This window comes from Triturus cristatus, chromosome 7, assembly GCF_964204655.1.
Source record: "Triturus cristatus chromosome 7, aTriCri1.1, whole genome shotgun sequence".
NCBI lineage: Eukaryota > Metazoa > Chordata > Amphibia > Caudata > Salamandridae > Triturus > Triturus cristatus.
The window spans coordinates 1,491,692,769-1,491,718,363 of record NC_140590.1 but is presented as its reverse complement, the minus strand read 5'-3'; the positions used below and the strand labels follow the sequence as shown (position 1 = coordinate 1,491,718,363).

Here is a 25,595-nt window from a genome sequence, read left to right as displayed (position 1 = left end):
CATTGGATACATGCAGCCATTGTGTGATTTATGTAGTCCACCCCGGAGCAAGAGGTGAGCCGTCCATAGGCATGCAGCAAATATTCCAGGAGAAAGTAGCTCAAAGGCATGCACAGGAGAACAATTAGAGATAGTTTATTTAGGACTACTCAAGAGCAAGAGAGGAGCAATCCACAGGCATGTTCTGATTACAGGCAGTGAGGTCCCGAAGGTCAGTGAAATGAAACTGGTGGCAGATTTAGGTGAATGCTTGCAAGGGTAAGTGTTTTTTACAGGCGAAATAGGAGTGACAAAAGGAAATCTCTTGCTATGGTAAATGCCCTCTAGGGTACACTCAAGAGCGACAGAGGGGCATCCGACAGCCATGACTAAATATAGACCGCCAGACAGTGAGCATGGTAACAATCTGAACAAGGTGGGGGCAAAAAAACATTGTGGGATTTGGTAATGGGATAATGCCTTGAATGGAATAGAATAGGCTAGATGAAAAAGAGCAGGGGCCTAGGGGAGTATTGATGGGAGAGGAATGCCATCTACCAGGGCAGGAGTTCTGGTTCCAGGGAAGACGACTTTTAACGTCTTCTGTATGCTCTTGAGAAGAGGTTGAAGGGGCCTGGGGGGTTTGGAAGGTTTAGGGGCGGGGCAAACGTTTGGTGACTAAGGTGGCACATCACTTGACAGTAGGGCACGGTAGGCAAACAGGAGAAATGAGGAACAAGACAGCCCACACAAAATGTTTCAGCACCAAGAGTTCAGCATGTATGCTGCCATTAAAAATATACTGTCAGTTCACAAGTAAACGAAAAGGCCACTTCTTTGTCAATTTTATTTTTGTTTTGCTCCAAGAACCGGATATACACAATTTGTTTATTTTCACAGCTATTTGTATAGCTTTTCCATCGAAAACAGAGGACATTCTGCCAAAAATAAATAAGATTGAAACGTAAACTGGCATGAAATAAAGAAGTCATCAACTATTTGAAATATTGGTCTGCACTGTTCGTCCAAATAAATGCACTGGGAAAGAAACCTTACATGTACATGGAGGGCAAGATTCAAATTTTAATTGTGAGTTTAAACACTATGCAGTGGCAAGAAACTTCCACACCATGTTAGTAATAATCGTGATGGTGTTGTCAAAAAGTAAACAGGTCAGCTGAGAAGAAAGATTAACAATATTTATCTTTTTGCAAAGGTCAGGGAGGAATTACTCGTTTGAAAAGAATCCTAGGACTATTAACAGTGCCAAGGTTTGAAGTTGCAGCATTGTGGTGAACGCCTTTAATTCTTTTGTTGTGCCAAATCAGGAACTCGTCCAGCCTTGTTGTTGGCTCAGAAGTCCAGCAGTGCATGGTTTTTCAGTAAGTAACTCAATTAGGAGGATTCAACATATCGCTAAGCAGCAAATTAAGGCAAAATAAATATTCAACTATCCTCTGCTTCCAGGTTTATGTTGTTTCCAAACTTTGCATAAAGTTGCACTTTCAGATCCGACAGCACGACATGGATAGACTCCACTCTAGATTCTAAAGCATCAATTTCTTCTTGCAAATTTTTCTAGAAATAAGTGAAAAGAAAAATTAGAACATTATGAAAATGGACAATCATGATAGTGCACACTACCCTAAGGCAAAAGAAAACATTACTAGGAGGTGGACTATTCGGAAATTGTGTATTATCCTACCCTTTAAAAGTGCTAGTTATTCTCAACATTGGACTAGCAAAACACAGATACAAGGTGGAAAAGTAGATGCCACGATTTCATACAATGGCCAAAATGGATTTGGAAACCAGTGTTGTAGCATGGTTGCCATGTGCAAGAAAGACAATGCCCCCCCATCCACTAGTTTGGTAGTAGAAAATATAAAACAAACATTGGCAAACCCAATAGGTCTCGGCAATCCCATAGCTGTAGGAGTTGTCACTGTTAATGCATTTGTGTACAGCTCTGTGGCTGGTTTTATTGATATCCCCGCAATAGTATTAATTCACGGGCAGTGCCCCCCACCCCCCTGCCCCAGACACTCACATCGCAACTAATGTGCCTCAGTGAAAATTGTACGTGATGAATATATTGATTTAATCAATTTTGGGGATTTCTTTGTCCTTTTCTTAAATTCATTAATTCACATACTAATTTCACATTCACTATAAAGAAAATAACTCATGACAGGTTAATATGCATTTTTAGGCAAACACTGAAATTCTAAAAGCAGCACCATTACTTGCACATTCCCCCACTGAGATTTCCCCAATTACTATTAGAGCTTATTCAAACTTATTTACAACTATTGGATTCAAACTTGCTTGCGGTACACGTAACACTATGTGGTGGGCGAGGAACAGAAGGGTAGGGGGAGGGAGAATAGCCAAAAGCTGGGAAACTAGAGATCTCAATGCCTACAGGTGGTAGCCCACAATATTCCAAAAGCTGGTCAAAGCACACAAGCAGGAGTAGTGATCGGTCCTTTTTACTTGGATTTTAACTAACAATTAAAACCATAGCTATCTGAATGACACAACAAGAGACCAATGAAAGAGGAGAGTAGGTAAAAGTCCTATACGCTAAGTGTATTATCAAATTGAATTAACACCAGAAGATCTTGCTAACAGCAGACTTTAAAATCAAAAATGTGGTATGAAGAGCTATAAGCAGAATAGCCACACACCCAGTCTACACTATGTAGTACAAAGTGTGACCAGTACACAATGGGAACGGTACACAACACATAAGTCATACCTGATGAATGCAGAGTGGGTGTGTCGGGGGGGGGGGGGGGGGCAGGGGGCTGTGTCAGCCATGCAAACTTTTATTGCAGTTCTGTGATAAAGAGCAGTTTCAGAGATGATGACCCAAGTAGCCTTACTGTGAGCAATACCCTGAGCTGGCTTCGGAAACACCTTCACCGTTTTCTTAATTCATCAGTAACTGCGTTTTATTACGAAGGCTGGGCGTGACGGAGTGTGTGTGGCGTGCACACTACAGTAGGTGTCAGCAGTGTGTCTGTGACTATCGATGTTGTTGACATATTGTAGTACAGCTTTAGGGTTACATTTAACACAGAATGAATGTTTTCTTTGGTGGTCAGCCTTCCTCTCACATGCCTAAAAAACTCAGATAGCTGATGCTCACAGTCGTGAGGAATTGAGGTCTTTTGTTCACCTCACAGCAGCTCATCCACTCCTGTAAATTAAGTAAAGGATATCGCTATAGAACCTAGCTGAGCTAGACATCCAGGGCTGTTTCTCGGGGATGAAAGCGCGCAAGGCTGAAGAAGTGTTCCTCTTTAAGGAGAACCATATTACATAGGAAGTAGTGTGTGTTACTCTGAGGGTGTACAGCAGAGTGTGGAGGCTGCAAATCAGTGTTACAAAGCTCGAAGAGTGAGTGTCGAAGTACTACTCCCTGTGGAGAGCACATTTGGTACAGATGCACAGTTTCGGAAGAGTGTGCTGCTGAGGGTACATAAGCTGTGGAGCCGCAGGAGTGCCCACAGGGATGATGTGGATACACCAGTGTAGAAGGTGCGTGAACAGACCTGTGGAAGGGACTTCGGTGTGATGCAGAGTAGTGCGAGAGCTGGTAGGTGGAAATGTCATGAAGGAAAAACAAATCAAACAAGGTCGAGGCAATGGAGGGATCGTGGCTGTATAAGTTGTAGGCAGATAAAATCACCTAGAAAAAATAAATGAGCGTGAATGACGAGAGAGCACCTGCCTGCGCTCACCAAGCAACAAAGCACCCCTCTCAGAGCAGCTCTGATTGGAGCACAACAGCTGGTCTTTTCTGGTTGCGGCCGACAAGGAAATTAAAGAGGGCAGAGCTAAAGGAGAAGCGGAGCACAGGGGCACAAGGATTGTTAAAGGGGAAGGCACCGGCCATTCGGAGGAGTAGGCCGGGAGCAAACTGCAGAGACTAAAACCCATTTAAGAGTATGTTTTGCTCAACCTAGAAACACGTTCTATATCTTCACATTTGCCGCAGGTGCTCGTTTCAAAGAAGTGTTTCTTTACTTGTAATACATCACGCTTCACAGCCTTCAATTATTAAAAAAAGAATAGCAAGCACATGCTGACTTAAGAACAGTAAAGGACAAGGAACACAAAACAAACGGGCAACAGCAAACACGGGAAGGAAAGAAAGAAAAAAACTGTCCCACAAAAAGAACACATAAGCAACTGAAGCATAAAGATAAAGTAGCTGGGCAGTGCTCTGTGGGAGTTAACAAAACACAAAAAGGAGGGATAAAGAAGGAGGATTCACAACTAGCAAGTAAGCATTTTTCCAGGACAATTGGAAAAACAAATAAAAAGTCAATAGGCGCGACTGTAAGTCCACAAAATATATACATGCCTCAAAGAGACAGCACAAGCGCAGTCTAGCCAAAACCTAACAAGCATTGGCATAGCAAATAGGTCTCGCCTTTGGGACCTTATAAGTGTTTAGCCATGCAACAGTTGATGCTGTTGCACCAAGGATATTGTGCTGCATAACTAAATACTTATATGGTCCCAAAGGCGAGACCTATTGGCTATGTCAATGCTTGTTTAAATATGCATGCCACCTGTAGACAGACATTATGCTTGTTACTATTTGTGCTGTTTTAATGTTACTGCGTATGTTTGAAGAAGAAAAAAGTGAAAAAAATCAGCAGGTTTGTCAAGGACAGGCCAGTTGGTTTTGCCAAGAATTTTATGTTTTTTAAGCTGGTTGCCTACGTGAAACTTTCACTCCTGCCCACTAGCCCTAAAAACGTAAGGCGAATCAGACGTGAGTGGGTGAATGATTGGCGGCAGGAGGGAGGAGGTGACCAGGTTAGTGGAGAGCTAATTTGTTATTGAGTCATGCAGCCAATAGAAGCACTGTCCCCGCTGTTATCGTGTCACATTGGTGGATACATGCTTCAAATTCCACCAAAGCGAGTCCGCACTGATATACTAGGCCCTACAAAGTAAAAACATAGGTATACCGTGGACATGTAAACGGACTCTCCTTAATATAATTAATCTGTATTAAAACATTTAAGGACAATAAAATATTTGGCACACACTTTGAACAGGCCTCAAGGACATACCTCACGAACTGTGAAATATGCCTGCATTTTCAAATTTTAAGTTTAAAGTCCTGCTTCTGTTAAACGTTGTGGTGACCACAGTTGCATCATGCGAGTGATTGTGCTTCTAAAGTACCTTAATCTGGAGTCTTTCATCACTGGGGAGGTTGTGTTTTGGTTCTTGCTGATTCTCTTTAAACAGAGAGAGTGTTTAAGTTCCACCTAAGAGTCAAGCCCGTTCTCATGGAACTAGAAGGCAGAGCATTTGCATGAGTCGGTCGGAGCCGCCGCACTGCAGTTCTGCCATCTCATAGTTCCTTCCAGATAGTGGCGCATCAACAAAGAATTACTTTATTGTTTGTGGGCGGGGCAAGAGTCCTATCATTATGGGTTTCATTGTACATTTATGGGTCCGCACTAGTAGTCAGGAACAATAAAGAAAATAATTTGTTTTTGTATACTGCCTCTCTAAACTACTGCTGTCTGGAAGCACTTTAAATTAGGTCATGGGAGGTGCAGGGCTCAATCAGTCTGGCTGGGTTTCTAACTTGCGACCTGTAGATCATACCATGTGTCAAAAGCTGGCATCAACTCACTGAGCCACCCTGTTTGCGTAAGCACTGACTAAGTTGCCAGATCTTGCTAGAAACAATTGTTAAATCATCATATAAAAACATGACAGCTAATTGTCGTGGGGTTGCCCAATTCTTAAGACTAAGTGTACCTTTTCAAGCTGGCTTAAAAACCGTGACAGAAGCGGAACGTTAGAACAAACAAAACAAGCACACGAGTGGTACACGCGCGCCACAGCGAGACATCTGGTCTGAATTATCACGTACACGTCTGGGCACGATAATTCAAACCAGATGGTGCCTGTGCGGGTAACTTCAAGTAATAGGCCATAGGCGGAGCAAAGGCAGGACATGCGCCCGCCTTTGCCCAATTGCATGCTGTCTTTCTTAGAAAGACGCACGCAAAAGCCAATAGCCTGTGACGAAAAGCTCACCACACGCACAAGCGTGTGGTGAGCTTTTCAAAGCTCCTTACAAGAAGTCTCGCCAGGCTCGACCTAAAAATAGCTATAACAGGGGCTCTATGGACCCCTTGCACTACTGTTCCCTAGTAACACTAAAAGCTTCATCGAGAGGTTCTTCCTAGAAGTCCAAAGGCATATTATATGTTACTTGGTTTGTATCAATTCAGTGAATGCCTACTTTCCGTGAAAAATTTGATCTTACACCACAGGCAAATATTATATAAATAGAAGGGAGGTAAAACAAAAAAGTAAAAACAAGGATGCCCACACAGTCCAGGCAAATGACCTTGTTCATAACAATAGGCTGGAAACAAATGGATCTATTTGTTTTTCAGTTTTCTAAAGAATATAGACATGATCTCACAACTAGTGGTGTGCCACCCTTCTGCCTTCTGTTTTTTAAACAAAACAAATGATTTTTAATCTTTTCTCTGTGGCACACTGTAATCTCTAGGGACGGGCACCTGCTATGTGAGGTTCTAAAGGGGATCGTTGTTCACCTCATGTTGAGTTTGTTGTGATACATATACATAAATTATATTATTCTGATTTTAGAATTACAATTCGATTTTAGCCGCTTACAGAAGTTGTACTTGTGAGAGACAAGACTTTTTGTGCTGGTTCCCCCCACTTTCAGCCCCATTTGGGCTGTGAGCGGCTGGTTTCTCAACTTCATAGTGCACCGAGGCCTACTTTCCAGACCTCAGTGCCAGTGTTCTGACCCATTACAATAGATATTTTAATTGGCTACGTGCAATTGGCAAGGACTGACTCACTTGTAAGTCCCTAGTATATGGTATCCAAGGAACCAAGGATAGAGTGTTCACCCTTGGTTGCAGCACTGTGTCACCCTGCAATGGACTCCAGTCTCCAGTAGCAGACTGACAGAACAGTGTGTGACACTGCCAGTTCGACTTTGCCAATGCACTTAATGGCAAAGCCACCACTTCCCTTAAGTAATATGTATAAGCCTCCCCTAAAGAAGGGCTATAGAGTCCTTTGGCAGTGAGCTCTATATTACTAAGTAAGACATATGATTTTCTATACGTCTTAGCAGTAACACCTCCAAAATGTCTTTTGCTTTGGAAAGGTTAGAAGCCCCGCTGGCTAACACAGGACTAAACGGTTGGCACCTTAACTCGTCTAACTCCTGAATGGGGCAACCTAGCAGGGTCAAGTGGAATATCAAATCAAATTGGATATTAAATCCGACCTGATGCCCATCATATATTCAAGTCACTAATAAAGTTAAACAACTTTTAAAAAGTTTCCACTCTGCACTCTAGATAGTACAGTGACCTCACAGAGGCATTGTCAAATAGACTAGTTTCTGACCACCTGGGGAGACGGGTGAGGCCCAGGAACAAAAGCAGTTGCCACAGAATGAGGTGTTACCTCCTTTCCCAGGATGGCCACTCAGATTATTAGCCAAAAAAGAAGGCTTTAAAGGTGAAGCCACCTGTGGAGGGTCACTTGTGACATCCCTGTGCAGGATACCTTTTGTTCCTGCGGACAATTAGAAGACAGAGCTGAGGGAAGAAAACCGGTGTCCAAACCAGTGTTCCTGTGGGTGTGTAGCCCACTGACAGCTACACCTATTCAATTCAATTCAATTCCGCTTTATTCGGTACAAATTAATGACCATAAAAGCATACACAATCACAGAATCAAAATATACAAAATATGAACGACTTATAGCAGACATAATCATACGCTTAAAAAACACTATGATTAGTTAAAACAAAGATTTCATTTACACGTTTAAAATTACATTTCGACATCTAAAAAACACATGCTTTTCCTCGAATTGATGCATTTGTTTAAAAAAGTAGCAGTATAAAAACAAATATCCGCAGATTGTAAGTTAAAAATCAATTTCATTGCGTGCTCAACCGTACGTGTTCCATATTTAATAAACATGGGTTTTAACAGGGCAATACGAAAATTAGAGTACAGCTTACAGAATAATAAAAAGTGCATTGTGCTCTGCTTGGAAATCCCGTCACATCTACAGGGTCCTAGTGGATATTTTTTCATTATCGGATGAGCCACCAAGTGGTGCACTATTCCCAATCTCAGTCTGGTCAGCACAAATTTATGTGTCGGCCTGGTGACAAGGGTTAAATACACCGGAAATCCGTCCATGGCCAAATATCTGTTATAAAACATAACAGTGGACAAAGTACCAGCAATAACAGTTCTCTTCCTCTCAGCAAAAGCTAGAAAGACCCTTTTTAACTCAGCCTTGGGGATCAGTAAAACAGCGTTCGGATCAGTTACAATATTCAGGTTAAAAATATCTGAGAAACACACAATAATGTATTTAATCCAGGGTATTGCTATGGCTTTATCTAATCGCAAACAATTCTGGATAATAGACCTGGTGAAGGACTTTTCCTCATTTAACCAAATAGACCGCCAAACCATCAGAGGTCTAAGTGACAAAAGGTCAAGTAGGTAGTTCACAGATAGTTCCTGATGACATAAGGCATTAGAGGCCGAAATGGGAAGACATAAAAGTTTTTTAAGGAAAAAGTTCTCTTCCAGCTGCAATTCATATGCGCAGCTGTAACCCCAGATTCCTGCCCCATATAATGCAATTGATACACATCTAGCCTGATAAATTTTTATCATATCTCTGGTTCTACGGTCCCCAATTTTCTGAGCAAATCTGAAAATTCCATGGGCATTTCTAGCCATTTTATTGCGTATATTATTAAATTCATGTGTCCACTTTTTATCATTCGAAAAAGTTATTCCTAAATAACAGAATTTGTCCACTTGCTGTACTTTTAACTTGTCAATAAAAAACCCTTTCACTACATGTTTAAATTTCTTTGGGCCACAGATCATAGTGTACGTTTTACTTTTGTTAATGACTAATTTTTTGTCGTCAATAAAGGAAGCAAAGCAATCCATCAATCGTTGCAACCCTATCGGAGTTCTTGACAACAACACAGCATCATCGGCGTATAGTAACACCGGTACTGAAACACCATTGATCAGGGGAGCATCTGCCTGTACTTCCTTTAAAATTGCATCAATACCATTTATAAATAAAATAAATAAAAGAGGAGCTAAAACACAACCCTGCCTTATACCTCGTTTTACGCTAAAGTTCGGGGTACATTCTCCCTTCCTGCCAAAACGTACACATGTTTTTAATCTCTCATACATCCTGGCAAGGAAATAAATTATGCCCTCTGGCGCACCCAGTTTCAACAGGGTTGACCACAAAATAGAGTGGTCAACCATGTCGAAAGCGCTGCTTAAATCAGCAAAGCACAAATATATATGGACAGGTTTGGCTTCACTATACTTCCCGATCAATAATTCTAAATTAATGCATTGATCGAGCGTACCCCTACCTTTCCTGAAACCATATTGGCTATCTGCCAAAATACCATCTTGTTCTGCCCATTCTTCCAATCTTACCAGCATAATCCTGCTCATAACTTTTACGGAAGCGTCCAGTAATGAAACTGGTCGGTAGTTTTTAGCATCAGACCTGGATCCTTTCTTGTATATTGGGACAATAATAGACTCCTCCCAGGTCGGCGGAGGATCTATACAAACCGCGGCATTGAAAACAACAGTCAACAAAGGGCCCCATACTTCCGGTGCTTCCTTGTACACATCACTTGGAACCCCATCCGGTCCTTGGGCCTTTCCTCCCTTACTTGCCCTAATCCCCCTTTCAACTTCTTCCACAGTGATTTCAAGTGGTAATATAGGCCATCTGTCTGACCCAACATTAATATTTTTACCTGAATCAAAGATAGTTGAAAAATGAGTAATCCAACCTTCACAGGAGACATTTGCTGTTAACTCAGGTGTATTTGTCTCCTTAAGGAATGGGGAGTTGACTGTTGCCCAAAATAACGTGGAATTAGAGAGTTCTGCCGCTTGGTTAAGAGAATCCCAGGCCTGATGTTGTAGAATCATCTTCCTAGCTTTAATGGCATTTTTATATTCTAGCCTCAGATTTGTTACTAATTTTTTATCCCTAGGCCTTATTGCTAGGGCCTGCTTAAGATCAGTCAGAGCAGCAGAACAGGTTTCAAGCCAAACAAAACCAGGTTTTGTACCACCCCTCCTGCCACTTTTGAACTTTGCGTTAATGGCATTGTTGATTCCTATAAAACTAGATAAGACCCGCTCATGATCCAATCTATTTTCTAAAATAAAAACAATGTCTGCTAAATTCTTCATAATAATGGATGCAGTCAATTCGGATGCTTTAGCACCTATCCACCTCAACCTTACCCCATTAGCCCGATGGGCTTCGATATTTCCAACTGTGGTCCCTGTCTCTCTATCATTCTCCCCCCACAGAGTCATGGTCACAATAATACAGTTATGATCACTAGTGTCCATAATTTCCATTTCCAGTGGGGCAAAACAGTCAACGATACTAGAGGATACCAACACATGATCGATCACGGAATTAGAGCGCCAATTCCTGAATGTGGGGACAGGTGAACCATTACTGTCCCTACAGCAATCCAAAATTTCCAGGTCAAGGCACCCCATTAATGTATTCACGTTTTCCCCATACATATCGTGACCAAAGTGTGGGACCTCCCATCCGGCATTATTCGTGACCCCACAGGCCTTTGTAGATAAGAATTCGCATAATGAGGTATTAAAATCCCCACACCAGATAATATCAAATACTACATTGGAATCCAAACTTAGGGTATCAATAGCATTGGCCAAATCGGTTATTATTCTGCCCCTGGTGCTATCAAAGATATTGTTATAATAATTGATCAGAAGGATGTTACGGCTTTTACCTTCACGGATCCAGATCATCTGTACTAGATCGCCCACTGGCACATATTTTATCACCGGCATTTGGAGGTGGACCGATACAAGGGTCAGTAAGCCCCCCTTAGCTCTTCCCGGACCCTCTCCATATGCTGGTAAATTATATGAAACAAATCCCTCATAGTCAATATTACTTTTGCACCAGGTTTCCTGGAAACATAAAATATCGTATCTATTAATAAAAGTTTCCCAACCAGGGTCTCTACTTTTAGATTTCAGACCAGCTACATTCCAGCCCACCAGTCTGGAACATGTACCTGTTCTGGCTGTAATCCCAATGGCAGAACCTCGGACATTTCTCTCCATGTTGCTAGCCCCACTTGTTTGGCCCATATCGCATATATTCACACTTCCCTCGTGAGTATTCTCATCCTCGTTCTGATTAGGCGCATATCCGGAGCCCATAGATGTTAATTCAGGTACACAATCGAACATATGTTCATCCCTATCGGGACCCTCTTCCCTTGCTAAACATATCTCTGTCTCTTGTATGCGTCAATCATTAGAGTCCAGGGAACTAAGTGCATGAAATCTATTCTGTGTGGGGATATCAAAATAAGGATTAGAGGTGGACGGGTGAGTGGAGATTCTAGTATTGTCCCTTCGGTTGGCATTAAGGTGATTATAGAAGTAACCTAGTGCTCGGGCACATACATTGCCATCGGAGATTGGGAGAGATGCAGCTCTTAGGAGGACAGTAGTAACATGCTGTGGGTGTTTAAAATTTATAATTACACAGTCCCCCTTTGAGCTTTTCCTAGCACTCCCTATCCAGTTAACTCTCCTGGTAGTCAAGACATTATCAGAGAAATTCAATGGGAAACCACACTGTCTATTTAGCCAGGATAGACATTTGTTTTTTAAGGAATCGTGGGTTTCTTGATGACCCCTATTTTCAGGCGGCGGTACATTTGTCAGTACCACCACATAAGGAGCACACTCAGGTGGGAGATTAATAGCAGACTTTTTGTTAGTTTCCTCCCATCCATTTATATTTTCTATGGCAGGCAAAGCCTTGCTACTTAAGTGCATGCTCCTTTGAGGTGTTATGGGGTTAACACTATCAATCCCTTTATTTCCTATGGCTTCCTTAGAAGGGTCTCCCTGTACATGCTCCTTACATTGATTGCTAGTTGTGTCAGTTGCAGCAATCGTTACAGTAGTGACAGTAGACACCTCTCCTGGTTTGTCCAAGGCCTTACTAAGCAAACCACCCAATCTAACAACCTCTTTTGTTAGTTCCTCAATTTTTGAAACCAAAGGATCTATAATGCCTCTAATCTTTAAACCAATAATCTCCTCTAGGTTAGTTACTATATCATCTTCCACCCCAACCTTATTAAATTTACTCATTGCATTTGTTTCAAGGACTTTATCTGGTGAGGCTGCTCGTTTCCGCACACTACGCAATGCCCCCTTCTTGATAGGGAATTTCCTACATGTTCTAACTGCCCGTGCTTTTGGAGTCGGTAAACATTGTTCTACCATATCAGGGCAGTCTCCTGTTCCTAACTCATTGGGGGTAGTTTGTTCAGACTCGAGCTGTCCCATCTCAACCAACTCTACCACTTCTGGAATAATAATATCAGAATGATTGTTCGCATCCTCTATACTAAAAGCTGATGAACCCCTTACAGGGCTCTCTGATTGCGGAGTACTAATTTTCCCTAGCGACTGTCGCCTTTCAGAGTTTATCTTACTAACCTTCTGGACCAAATAATTATCCATAGTGCGTGGCCCAGAAGGGGGCTTAGATCTCGACATATTATAAGCAGGCACAGCCCCCTCTAAAGCTTACTGAATTGTTATCACGTTTCCCCGTCTTCTATATGTCCTATAATAATAAACTTTAAAACAATAGCAAAGTCTTGGCAACCTACTCAATGACACACCCGGTGCTTTATATACCATATATGTTCATGAACAGCGTCTCTGGCCCAGCCCAGTCTCTTCTGGCCTCTGAGGGCCACAGAGGGCCCGCCCTTTGCCCGGGCTTAGCCCGGCGCCGCCCGCTACACCTATAAGGGGACTAACCAGCTCCTGATGACAGAGGAAGGGTTACGCCATCTTGAAGGGAGCAACAATGGGGCACTCTGGGATAGCCAGATGCCACACATCACAGGAACGTCGTCACTAAAGAGGAAGGCAGCCAGTAGCCCATTGGCTAGTGAATGCATGGTCCTCTCTGGGAACTTTCCTGGGATAATTAGAGCACCCATGGCACCATGCCCCTCAGTTCACATTGGAGAAGAACGGAAGACCAAAGAAGGACTGGCCTGCTGTACTTGAACCACACAAAGAAAGGCTGCACCATCGAGAGGACTGCCCCTGCTGCACTTATGTGCTAGCAAGACTGGGACTGTGCCTGTGGCTCCTGAATCCAGGAAAAGTTGATTTCCCAGCTTCTCCAAGACCAGTGACTCAGTGGATCATGTTGCTAATCTCCTGGGACCAGCTCTAGGACATCAAGAGCTGAAAGAGTCCCAATGAGCAAAGTGGTATCCACCACAGACCTTTTGCTGCTACCAGTCGCCGGGCACAACGGAGGACAAATCCAAAATAGCCAAAACCTGCACCCGAGCCTGGCAGACCCAGGAGTGCTGTCCAAGTCCGGATTCGTCGTTCACAAGGATCCCCACCAACCACGGTGTAGCACGACCAATAGTGCAGCATCGGCTGTCCAGCTACTGCAACGTAGAGGACTTTGAGGGGCCCACGATCTCCGTGGCCAAAGTCGCCCTACATCACCCGTGGACCGAGGAACTGAAATTGAAACAACGCAGATGACCACACCACAACCGGAGCATCCTTTTGAGCATTTTCTATATGCATCCTTCACACATCAGGACCACTCCATTGACTTCTATGGTGGCTATCCTGTAAAGTCTGGAATGTGCTCCAAAAATGCACTAGTGGCCAAGTAACTGTCTAAAGTATCCTTTTTGGCCCCCTAGACCTTATCCTCCATGGATTTGCTCACCCAAGTCGGGCTGGAATACTCCCACTAACTTTTCCAAATTTTTCAAAAGTTTTCAAATTTTACGTTTGCCAATGTTTGTTTATGGTTTCATTTAAAAGCGATAAAAAGTTCTAAAATCTCTATATCCGGAACCTTTTGGTGAATTGTGATGATAAAGGTCTCTTAACATTCATAAAAATAAGCTCCATTTGTATAAATTGTTGTTGTGTCTTTTTATTGGTGTGTGATTTTATTTATTTCATTGTTTCGTGTTGTTAAATGCTTCACGCTAAGTTCCTTTGCCAAACCTTACTGCTCGCAGTCACAGCTACACAGGGTTGAGCTAAAGGTTAAGTAAACAATACGGTCTGAACCCAAGACGGTATCTGCGAGTGTACTCCTCCATAAGGTCCCACACACATAGCATATAGTACACCCAGATCCTCATAGTACTGCATTTAGATCTGGCTCAAATCCAATTAAAATGTGCAAAAGGAAACTTCTTGATTAGATTCCTCCCAGGTGACAACAAGAGCAGCGTTTGGTAGGATTATTCAATATTTAAACTGTCTTCTGGCATTATCTTAAAGCATAATAGGACTAATTACTTACGTCATAGGAGAAAAATTATAATTTTTTTAATCTGGCAAACAGATAATAGATATGGATCCTTGTAGAGCATAAACAACTTAGTGCGAACAGTGTGTTGTCTTCCCATCACATTCAGGATATAGCTGCTTTGGGCACATCATTTCACAAATAAGAAAAGGGTTCTCACATGTTACAATTTGCCAGATGCAATCAACTAGCAAATAGCTAATTGGGTTCTCACAAGGCTGATGAAGATCGCTTGTTACAAAATTCATCCTCAGGACTAAATAAACGTGAACAGCCTAGATGCAAGATGGCCTTTGGGAAAAGAAATGCTCCTCCAGCTGAGGAATGAGCTCACATCATGGATCAAAATGTCTCCATAGACGAATGTCTAGTATACTAAAAATGGGGGAACCCCAAAGGGATTACCATTTTGTTGTTGCCGTGAAGGTTTGATTTAATTACAGAGTTTGCGGTGAGTACAGTGTTAGATATGTGGACTGCAGCAAGTGCAGAGTATCTTTCTGATCCGCATTGGATTCATTTTTTTGTTGTCACAAAGGTTTGATTAAATACAGGGTCTGCGGTGAGTACAGCGTTAGATATGTAGAATGCGGCAAGTGCAGAGTAACTTTACAATCCCCACTGGATTCCAGATCAGCTTCATTTTAGACGCTGTCTTCCTGTGGTGCATGGAGAGCTTAGCGGACATCAGGTGACGCCCATTAATCTCTGGGATGCTGACTGTCATGCAGTCACAAGCCCTGGTCTCACAGAAGTGTTTTGCAGACAAAGGATGATAATACACCATCTAAGGTTTTAAAAAACAGTTTGGGGTGAATCTAATTTGTAAAGAAATGCCCCACCCTCAAAGGTTGAGACTGATGCTGCTCAAGATGTCAAATGAATAGTGGCATTAAATCAAACCTGATGCCAAAGTCCAATTTAATATCAGTATTAAGTTAAGGAAACATTTACAAAGTTGCCACTCTGTTGCCCAGTTTGACCAGTGGCCTCGCACAGCTGCTGGACACCAAACAGCCTTTAGCCCTCTAGGAGGGTGAATGACTGAGGCTATGGGGCAATAGAAGCCTGCTACCGAGGGAGGTGTTACCTCCCCCTCACAGGAAGCCACTCAAGAGGTTGGCCCAAAAGACGAGCTTCAAAGGCTAAGTTGACTTTGGTAGACAAATGGCGACCACACTCACATACGGCTACCCCTTTGTTGAGGTAGGCAGGCTGGAGGCAGGAAAGAGAGGGGTGACTGGTGGCCAAACCAGTTTTCCTGGAAGCATGTAGTCCACAGGAAGTCACACTCCTAGGGTGGGCTACCAAGCTCCTAACATCCAAGGAAAGTTTCAGACATCTTGAGAGTGAGCAGAATACTGCACTCTGGGATTGCTAGATGGCACACATACCCAAAGTTGTCAATGGTGGGAGGCATCCTGGTAGTCTATTGGATAGTGACCGCATAATACCCCCAGGGAACCTTGGGGGCATAAATATGGCACCCCTTGCACCCAGAACCTTAGATCACAATGGGACTTGATAAAGGACTGAAAACGGACTGCCCTACTTACTGGACCTGGCAAGAGAGGCTGCACCTGCCGCCTATTGGGCTAGCAAAGAGAGGAATGTGCAAGTGTCTCGTGGCTCATGGAAAAGTCGCTCCAGAGCCCCATACCAAAGAAGTGACTCAAAGGGTCAGTCGGCTGATTCCCTGGAACCAGCACCAGGGCCAAAGCTGAAGTAGCCCACTCCAGCAAGTCAGTAGCCACATTCCTCGATTCACCACTGAGCCTTGTTGGGCAATCCGAGAGACCAATCCACAAAAGCTAAACGTTGCTCTTAAATCTGCTGGACCTGGGAGTACTGTATGAATCAAGATTGGTCGCCATAGACGGACACCAGCCTTCACCAAAGGAAACTGCTGGACCCGCTGTGTATGGATATACATCTACTGACTCAAAGAGAACTTTCAGAGACACTGACCCCTGTGGCCAAAGTCGCCCCACGTTACCCATGGACTGAGGAATAACATCCAGTACACACCTGTCGACCGCACAGCACCCAGAGCATTCTGCATCTGGACCACTCATTGAAGTCGATGGTCGTCTTGATGTAAAGTGTGAAAATGGACTTAGAGAATGCTTTGGTGACTAGATAACTGTCCACTTACTCCTTACTGGCCTCCCTGACTGCCTCTCTGGCCGAATTGGTCGGCAAACTCAGCCTAGAGTAGCTGAACACAGCTCTTTCAATCCTTTCAAAAGTTTCAGAACGTTGGGGTTACCAGTGCTTGTTTGCACATTGGACTAAAGAGCTAAGATTTACGCTTTCTTTAAAAAACATTATCTACAGTACCCGGCAGTGGATTTTGCTCATTTTGGTTTCTGGGTATTCATAGAAATATATTCTATCTTTAGAAATTGGCGTTGGATTTATTTTGTGTTGCGTGACTTTCTTGTTTTGTTGTCGCTTTACACTAGTTCCTTTGCTTAAGCCTTGCTGCTCGAAGCCACAGTTACCCTATGTTGAGATAAAGTTTTTACAAACGAGCTTGACTGGACCCAAGACAGCTTTGAGGGAGTATTACATGGTAAAGTCGCACAACCATACCATATAATGCACCACGATCCTCACACTATTACATTATTATATATATGGCTGCAGTGCAGACTTTGTTCAAGCTGATAGGTCTGAGAGAAGGCAGTGATGATACTAGCTTCTGCAGGAGTAGCCAAAACATGTGTACATTGAATTGCTTGGCCTCTGCACCTGGTCTTTCAGCCTACTGGAAGTAGCACTCATAGAAAAACTAAAGGGCAGGCCTGGTCGAGAAACATCCCTACTTCAATAACAGATCTGCTGACTCACACCAAATTGAACTGCTAAAGGAAAATCAAGCCAACAATCAGTTGTTAAAAAGTCCAGACAGATTTTCTAAGGGCAGCCTTGGCTTCGTTCTCCTCCATTTCAGGATCCAAGTCTCCATCAAGCAGCATCAGGAATGCAGTCAATAGACCTCCACTATTTGGGAAACCTTATCCCGTATTCATCTTGAGTCATGCCTAACTAGGGCCAATCCAAAGTGGATCCTATTAGTCTCAGCACTCAGACACTCACCATAAACAGGCTTGCTTCCATACACATGCTACACATCTATCATTCATAAATGCCTTTGTATGCACATGCAATGTCAGCGCAAGGGTGAGACTGGAACTTTATCAAGGTTTGACCAGTAGCTTGCACTCTCTCCCAAAACAGAACCAAGGTCTGCTAAGGAATTCTAATCATCCAAAATCAGTACACTGTCACCACTGCTGTAGGTCACAACTGAGGACATGACCAGTAGTCCCTTGTCATCAAACTATGGCATGAATGGTGTCCCTCTCCAGGTCACAGTATAGGTTCCACATCTTGGACAGGCTAGCCGAGACAACAAAAAATCAGAATACCAGTTTCACATGCATTTGGGTCACTCCATAAAGGGGTATGCCCATATACCATGCTGGGTACATTCCTGTACCAATAGTGAGTTGTATTTTACAGTATATACTACGAATGGAGACTGAGGAAGCATTAATCATGCTCACCCTATGAATAACTTGGTAGCTAAGCATTATGGCAAGCAACTATTATTCTAAAGGGTCAGATAAATGTGACATACTAAGTTATTCAGGGTGGCTAAGGACAGGTCTCAAACAAAGACATTGCAAGACACTTTATGGTGTGCTGCAACTTAATGTAACATTCAAAGCAATTTAATTGTGTTTTAACGCTGTGGATTAAAAAGTTTAAAACTCAAATTAGATTTTTTCCTAGTTACACAATGTATCTATACTGTCAACTGTATAGGTGAAAACTAAATTTGTGGCCTAATGTTGAAGTCCAAGCAATCCATGCATCCTCACATTTCCTCCATTATCACTGGCACTGGGTGTTAACAATGTTTAGGAATTATTACAAAACTACAGCTTACAACATGTCATACTTCATTTCAGAAGATACTTCTCCAATTTAGAGTCGGAGGGGCGATTCATCACAACAGTCTGTTACCTCGAGTTAGAAATCAAGTGCACAACAGGAATACCTATCACAGTGCCCACACTAACATGCTAACAAACCTTAGCTGCCTCCAACATTTCCTGGGTCTCCTCCTCGCCATGGCTTATGAAGACGTCACCGATTTGATACGGAATCACTGAACAGTCATCGCCTAGCATCATGAGGTCATCACAAGCATCCTCCAGATTCTGAAGTTGTTTCTGCGAGTACAAAGAAGACAAAAAACACACACTGAGTGGAAATCACTTTTTGCAGAATGATTTACTTCTTTCTCAAAAATTAAAATAGCAGCAGGTCTAGAAAGGTTCAGCTAGTTAAATGAGTGCTGCAAATGTTACATGCATGCATGCATAAAAGTAGGTTCATAAATTTAGGATAAAGTATTTTAATTTGATGCAAGACATGTATACAAGCTCTTTGCCCGCTCCTTATATAAAATTCATGATGTGTGCTAATTGTCAAACTCAAAGTAAGATGACTACTGATGGTGTGGGTAGCTGCGCTTCAGTTTCCCTGCTTGTTGATAAAATCCCCTTAACGACTGTTGACCTATATGCACCTACTAATCCAGACACATTTTATTGGCCTCGGGTGTTATCTAAATTAATGGCGTATAATGATGAATATTTAGTAGTAGGTGGTGATTGTAACAAGCTTTTTGATCCTATTATAGACAGACGTTCTAAGGCACAATTTATTCCTTCACATGTGCATTCCCAATTTAAATCTACAACACTTCAAAGAACTCTTGTTGGTACGTGGAGATTATGTAATCCAACTCTCCAAAAGTATACTTTTTCTCCTGCTCAGCTTTCCCAATCCCAAAAAGATTATCTATTTATTTCTAACGCACTTGTTCAACATCTCACATATTAAGATATAGGTTCCATATTAATCTCCGATCATGCCCCAGTTGCCATGGATTTAGATCTACTTCCACCTACTCCCGGTATTCAAAGATGGAGATTTAATAACCCTCTCCTTATGGATCCCAAGTTTAAACACAGTTTTGAGCAGTTTGTCAACAATTAATTTCTGGAAGATGAAACCCCTGGCATTTCCCCCCCAACTTTTTGGGATACTTTTAAAGCTGCTTCAAGAGATTTCATTATTTCTTTTGTGGCCCAGAAACATAGATCATTCTCAATTATTTTAAAATCACTCACCTGACATATTAAGCAATTAGAACATTCATTTTATAATTCCAAATCTGCTCTTGATGAGTTAGTTAGAGCTAAATTTACATTTAATAAACTTTCAATGGAAATTGCAAATTCATATCTACTTAAATCTAGTGCCAAATATTATGGCGGCCAGAACAAAGCAGGGAAACTTCTTGCTAATGATCTTCAGACTAAGAAAGAGCGTACTAAAATTGATTCACTTTTAACATCTACCAATAACATTGTTCATAAAAATGAAGATATACTTTTCGAATGTACTCACTTCTTTCAGACTCTTTATACTCTGGAATCTCAATCTAATTACCAAGATTCTCTTAATTATTTATCATTTATGTCACCTCCTTCAATTCCTAACAAAGATTTTTCCTCATTGGATAATGATATTCAAATTCAAGATATTTCTGATGCTATTCGTTTGATTAAACGTGGTAAAGCTCCAGGACCTGATGGTTTTACCATAGAATTTTATTCTTATTTTTCAAAATTTCTCCTACCAAAATTACATCAACATTTTCTCTATTTTATATCTACTCAGTCCTCTGATGGTTCTTTGCAAGAACCTATAATATGTCTCCTACCTAAAGATAATAAAGATCATACATTATGTAAAAATGATCATCTGATTTCACTAATTAACTTGGATTATAAAATATTTGCAAAAATTCTTGCTCTTTGTTTAGATTCCTTCTTACCTCAGCTAATTGGGAAAGAAAAATGTGGTTTTACTAAAGATCTCTCTGATAACACTAGATAATCCTTAGTAAGTCCAGAACTTATAAATTTCCTTTAGCAACAGTGTCTTTAGATGCAGACAAGGCATTTGATAGAGTCGATTGGCCTTTTATTTTCTCTACACTTTCCTGGTTAGGTTGTAGCACTACATTTATTATGTCTCTTTGCTCGATTATTCCCCTAAATCCTCTATATTACCCAATGGGCTTATGTCTCAATTTTCCCCCTTTCTAGAGCTGTATGGCAAGGTTATCCACTTTCCCCTTTATTATTTATTCTTGCTTTAGAACCTTTTTACATAAAAAATCATTTATATCCTAATGTTATGGGTTTTCTGTATGGTGATAAACAGTTAAAACATTATGTTTACGCTGATGAAAATTTACGTTTCATTTCTCAACCGCCGACGTCTTTAACAGATTGTTTATTAGAGGTTGTTAATTTTGCATCTGTTTCTGGTTATAAATTAAATGCTGACAAGTGTGAAATTCTTCCCTTAAATAGATTATGTTTTCATGCAGACTTTGCGTCTACTTCCTTTCATTGTAATCATGATAAAATTAAATATCTTGGATTGTGGTTTACTAGTTCCATTAGAGATACTATATCTTTAAATTTTAAAGCGTTGCATACTGAAATAAACTCATTTACATCCCACTGGAGTCCCTTATTTTTGTCTTGGTGGGGTTGTTTGGACACTATAAAAATTATGTAAGTTCCCAAAATATTATTTTATCTTTCAAATATGTCTGTGAATATCCCTCATTCTCAATATAGGAAACTGTACTCCATTTTGTCTAAATTCTTATAATATAATAAAAAACCTTGGATGTCTCTTCAAAAACTCAAAAGAGCTAAACATATGGGGGTGGAGGGGTAATTATCCATATTTTCATACACGTAGCCTTTTTCCTGAAACAAACTTATTTTTTGTTACAGGATGACGACTCTAATGCATGATGGTCATGTTCAGCTACCCAGGCAGACCTCATGCATATGCTATTTGAAGGTCCATACATTTATAGGTTTTGGTCACAAGTTTGGCAGCAGATTAATATCATTTTTTGCAAACACACTCCATTTACTTTTACCAATATTTTTCTTGGAAGTGTTTCTGATGATTGGGTAAATCAATCCAAAGCTGTTAAAGTTATTGATTTACTCCTTGCATTTGCTTCCCAACAGATTACGAAAGCATGAAAAGATGTTTCTAAAATATTGTTTCAGGCATGGTGGCATGGAATCTGTTACAATCATAGATTAGATAGAGCATATGTTCACCCACTTACTCTTGCTATTAAAAAAGATCTTTTATGGTTGCCTACGACACATTTTTTAATTGTTCTGCTTGTAAGGAACATCTCCATAATTCTTGAATTGAATAAGTCCCTAAATCTCCATGCATTTTCTTTTTCATCATTATTATTGGCTCTATATACTGATAGTGTTTTTAATGTATGGATTTTTACACTACTGTTATACAATTATTAAGCTTTTTTCATGATGGTATATGTATATTGTATCCCTCTCTTTTTTATTTTCTCTTTCCATTCGTTTAACTTTTCTTGTATTTGACAGTTTATACTTCTATGAATAATAAGTATCTTTTGCATCTCATTTCCCAATGTATATGCAGATCTTTTCAATACATTTTACTTTTCAAACATAAAAAAGGTAAGACGACTTCAAGAATACTCAGGAATAGCCCACGATTAATTTAAAGGAAACTGCTATGAAGTATATTTAACTAAAACAAAAGTTCTATCTCCATTAGTCGCGTCAGAGAGGGCTAACTGCCAGAAGGGAGACCTCAGGCATGAAGGTGGTCTTCTGAGGTAGGCTGAGCGGCACGGGGAAGCTTTCTAGCAAGAGCTTCAAAACTTGCAGTCGTATGAACAAAAATGGTTAACAGAAACAGTGTAACTAGAGGTATGACAATCATCCTTTTTAAAATTCATATTTGCTTAAGAAAGAAGGCTGCTCTTCATAGGGAATTATTTCCTTTCAAAGACGCCAACATAAACATAATGTTAACATTATAGGACAGCAGATCTTCACGTACCTCACTTACCTAGTGATATTCTAAAGGACAGATTTATGCACAAGCAGAAGGGAGGGAAATGACCAATGAAGACTCGAGGTGAAGACAGTAGGGTGGAACAGGTTGAGAACAGAATTGCAAGGAATGAAAGAGGAAAGTTGGGGTGATTGAGCAGACAGATGATAGTAAACAATGACAAGGAAAGAGACAAAAGGAGAACGCTGGGGGAATAAATTAAAGTGATGGCAGAGGGAAGGTGCAGGCCGATTGGGGTATGGGGAGAGGGAAAAGGAAAGAGGGGATAGTGAGATAGAGAAACTGTGGCACGTGCTAAACACCGCATGTCTGTAGTCTATGTACACTATTTAACACAGGCGCTTAACGCATGCACTATCTACCACATGCGGAAAATAACATGTGGTGAATAGCACCCAATTACAAGTAGGAGAGCTCTTTAAAAACCAGTGGAAAATACCATGTTAAAATACCACCAGTAAAAAGCAGGTGGTAAAAGATCATAGGAAACAAAAGCTGTAATGCAATAGAAAAATTCAAAGACCAACTCAATAATAAAAAATTAAAAACAGTATATCTGCTGTTTGGGCTGAAAATAATAATTTTAAAAAAAGACAGACACCTGAACACTGGGCCAGACTTACATTAATGCCCATTGACAGGTGAAGCTCTCACAGTTTGATTGCAGCAGCTCACACTTCAATTCCACAGTACCCCACCATGACTGCAGGACTGCTAGCCCGCTATATCATGCTATACCAGGTCCATGTTCTGCTTCAACAAACCATGCAGCACGAGGATGGAAACCAGGTCATCAATAGGTGACTGCAAATGATGCAGCAATGCAGGATGAGAGTCAGGATTGACAGAGTAAGGCTAGAACTCCTAAACAATGGTCGGTTTGAGATCCAGAGAATAAACGGCTTGATAAGGGCACCACACAAAAGAGATTTTCACCATTTCGGATACCCTGCAGCCCAAGTTAGGATTGAGTTAGGGATCTACTGCCACCCCCGCCCCTTCCTGAAAACGATAGAAGCACTAGAATGTTAAGTAACAGCCACACCACAGAAGGCCGTAGGATTGGTGTGTGGCATTTCTCAATCAACCTATAGCAAAAAACTCTCCTAAGTGATGACATTTTGCAGAGAATGAGCAGCATACACAGTTCCCCCTGGATACCCACACAGCTAATGCCAGCAAAACAAACATACTTGCTGCAGCAGGATTTTCTGATATCCTAGGGTCAATTGGCTGCACTCATGTACACGTGGGGAAATTTGGTAGACAGCAACAAGTGTGTTGAAAGCGTGAAATGAAACACACTATTTATGTGAAAATGCTATGTGAATCTTCGCACACTGAACTGGTGTGTTAGGTGCTCTGTATGAAACCATAATGTTAAGATGCTGATGGAAGCAACATTAGTTATACTGTGGTAACATATAACACTTAAGGTACCGGGCAGGCAAATCAACCTTTCATCATCAAGATTACAGTGCATTATGATTGTTGTAGCCCAATATCCATACATGTCGGCAGTACCATTATAGAGTTATTATACCCACTATGCCATATACATGGATCAATATGAATACGTGTAATAAATTACATCTGCCGCATTACACAACAAAGATCATTCTCATCAAAGTGAACTTTTTAACAAAAAAATGTAATTCCATTAAGACGCTCATGAATGTTAACTTGGAATAGTCTGATCTAGAGACCTTCTTTCATGCATTCCACTCCAGACATGTTGAAAATGGTCATAATTGGTTCTTTCCACAGCTTGAGGTACCGCCATAAGTTGCCTTGCTCTACTGCTTGTGGATGGCAACTTGCTTAAGTACCTAGAATTTCAAGGTTTAGAACCCGGTTTTAATTTTCAACAGCATATGGATATTATTGTTCAATACTGATTTTGGCCATAATCTCTTTTAACAAGCATGATTTTCTTTGTTTTTGGCAGAATATTCAGCATGAGATGACACATTAGACTGTCATGATGTCTTACCACCTCCTTGGCCAGGACCTTCCGCTTAGGATCCGTAAACTTGTACTTTTTCTCACTGTCAGGGTCCATGATGGAAAAGTATGGCAGGTTTCTACTTCAGATGACTGAGTGATATCAGAGGATGACAGTGGATTGTGTTGGTCTTGTTTTTGGGTGCTTTGGCCACACAAAAAGAATGTCTGCACACTCCCACACAAAAAAGAGATGCGAGTGTACTTCTGGGGTGTTTTAAGGTCCTTTTGGAGTGTTACTCTGGCTGTTTCTGTTCTCTAGGGAATATTTTCCACACTCCAGAAAATACCAATGCCTGTAAATAGTCACTCCTTGGTGTTTTGCTATTGTGCTATTTATCGAGTGAGAAGTTTAGCACATGCGCTAAATAACACATTTGTATTTACTACATTCACTAAATAGCATATATATATTCGGTATTAAGAATTTGCTAAATAACGATTATGTGGTGTATGGTAAACACTCATAATCAGTGTTATTTAACACTCATTATTTACCCAGCTCCATGGAATTGGTATTTACCTTATGAGCAAGTGTGTGGGTTTTTACCACTAAACTCATAATCAAAGCCAAAGTGTTTATGTCGAAATTTTACAATATACTTTTAGCTTGTAGATGGCTTAAGATTTTGGACAGTTACTAGTAGCCGATTGTAGGAAAGTGTCCCAATTTGCATGGTTACCAGAGAGGGTTCCTGAGGGCTGCAGCCTGTATTATGCAACCCTCAGAGACCCCTCACCTTAACACCCACACACTGCTATTGCAGAATACGTGTGTTGGTGCCAATCAAACTGAACAGTCGACATGGCACACATCCCTGTGTACCATGCCCACCAACATTGACTCTGTCCATTGGAAGTCACCCCTCTAGCAGGCCTTACAGCCCTAAGGCAGGGTGCACCATCCCACATGCGAGGGCATAGTTGCAAGAGCAATATTCTCCTACATGGTCTGTAACATTCACAGACACTGTTAGTGCAGTGAAGCCATGTTGAGTGCATGGACTAGGAGTTTGTCATTACAAACTCCACAGCTCCATGATAGCTTTGCTGAAAA

General features: G+C 41.3%; 1 protein-coding gene across 1 annotated transcript in view; it reads right to left on the bottom strand.

The window, feature by feature from the left end:
• Nucleotides 1-807: 807 nt before the first annotated feature.
• The window catches only part of PFDN4 (prefoldin subunit 4), a 78,810-nt gene continuing 54,022 nt past the window's right edge, over nt 808-25,595 (bottom strand). The window contains exons 3-4 of the mRNA XM_085619262.1: nt 18,601-18,741; nt 808-1,557 (exon numbers count right to left, since the gene is read on the bottom strand). Of these exons, the coding sequence (XP_085475388.1) occupies nt 1,426-1,557; nt 18,601-18,741 (273 nt within the window). The 3' untranslated portion in view covers nt 808-1,425. The remainder of the gene's footprint in view (nt 1,558-18,600; nt 18,742-25,595) is intronic.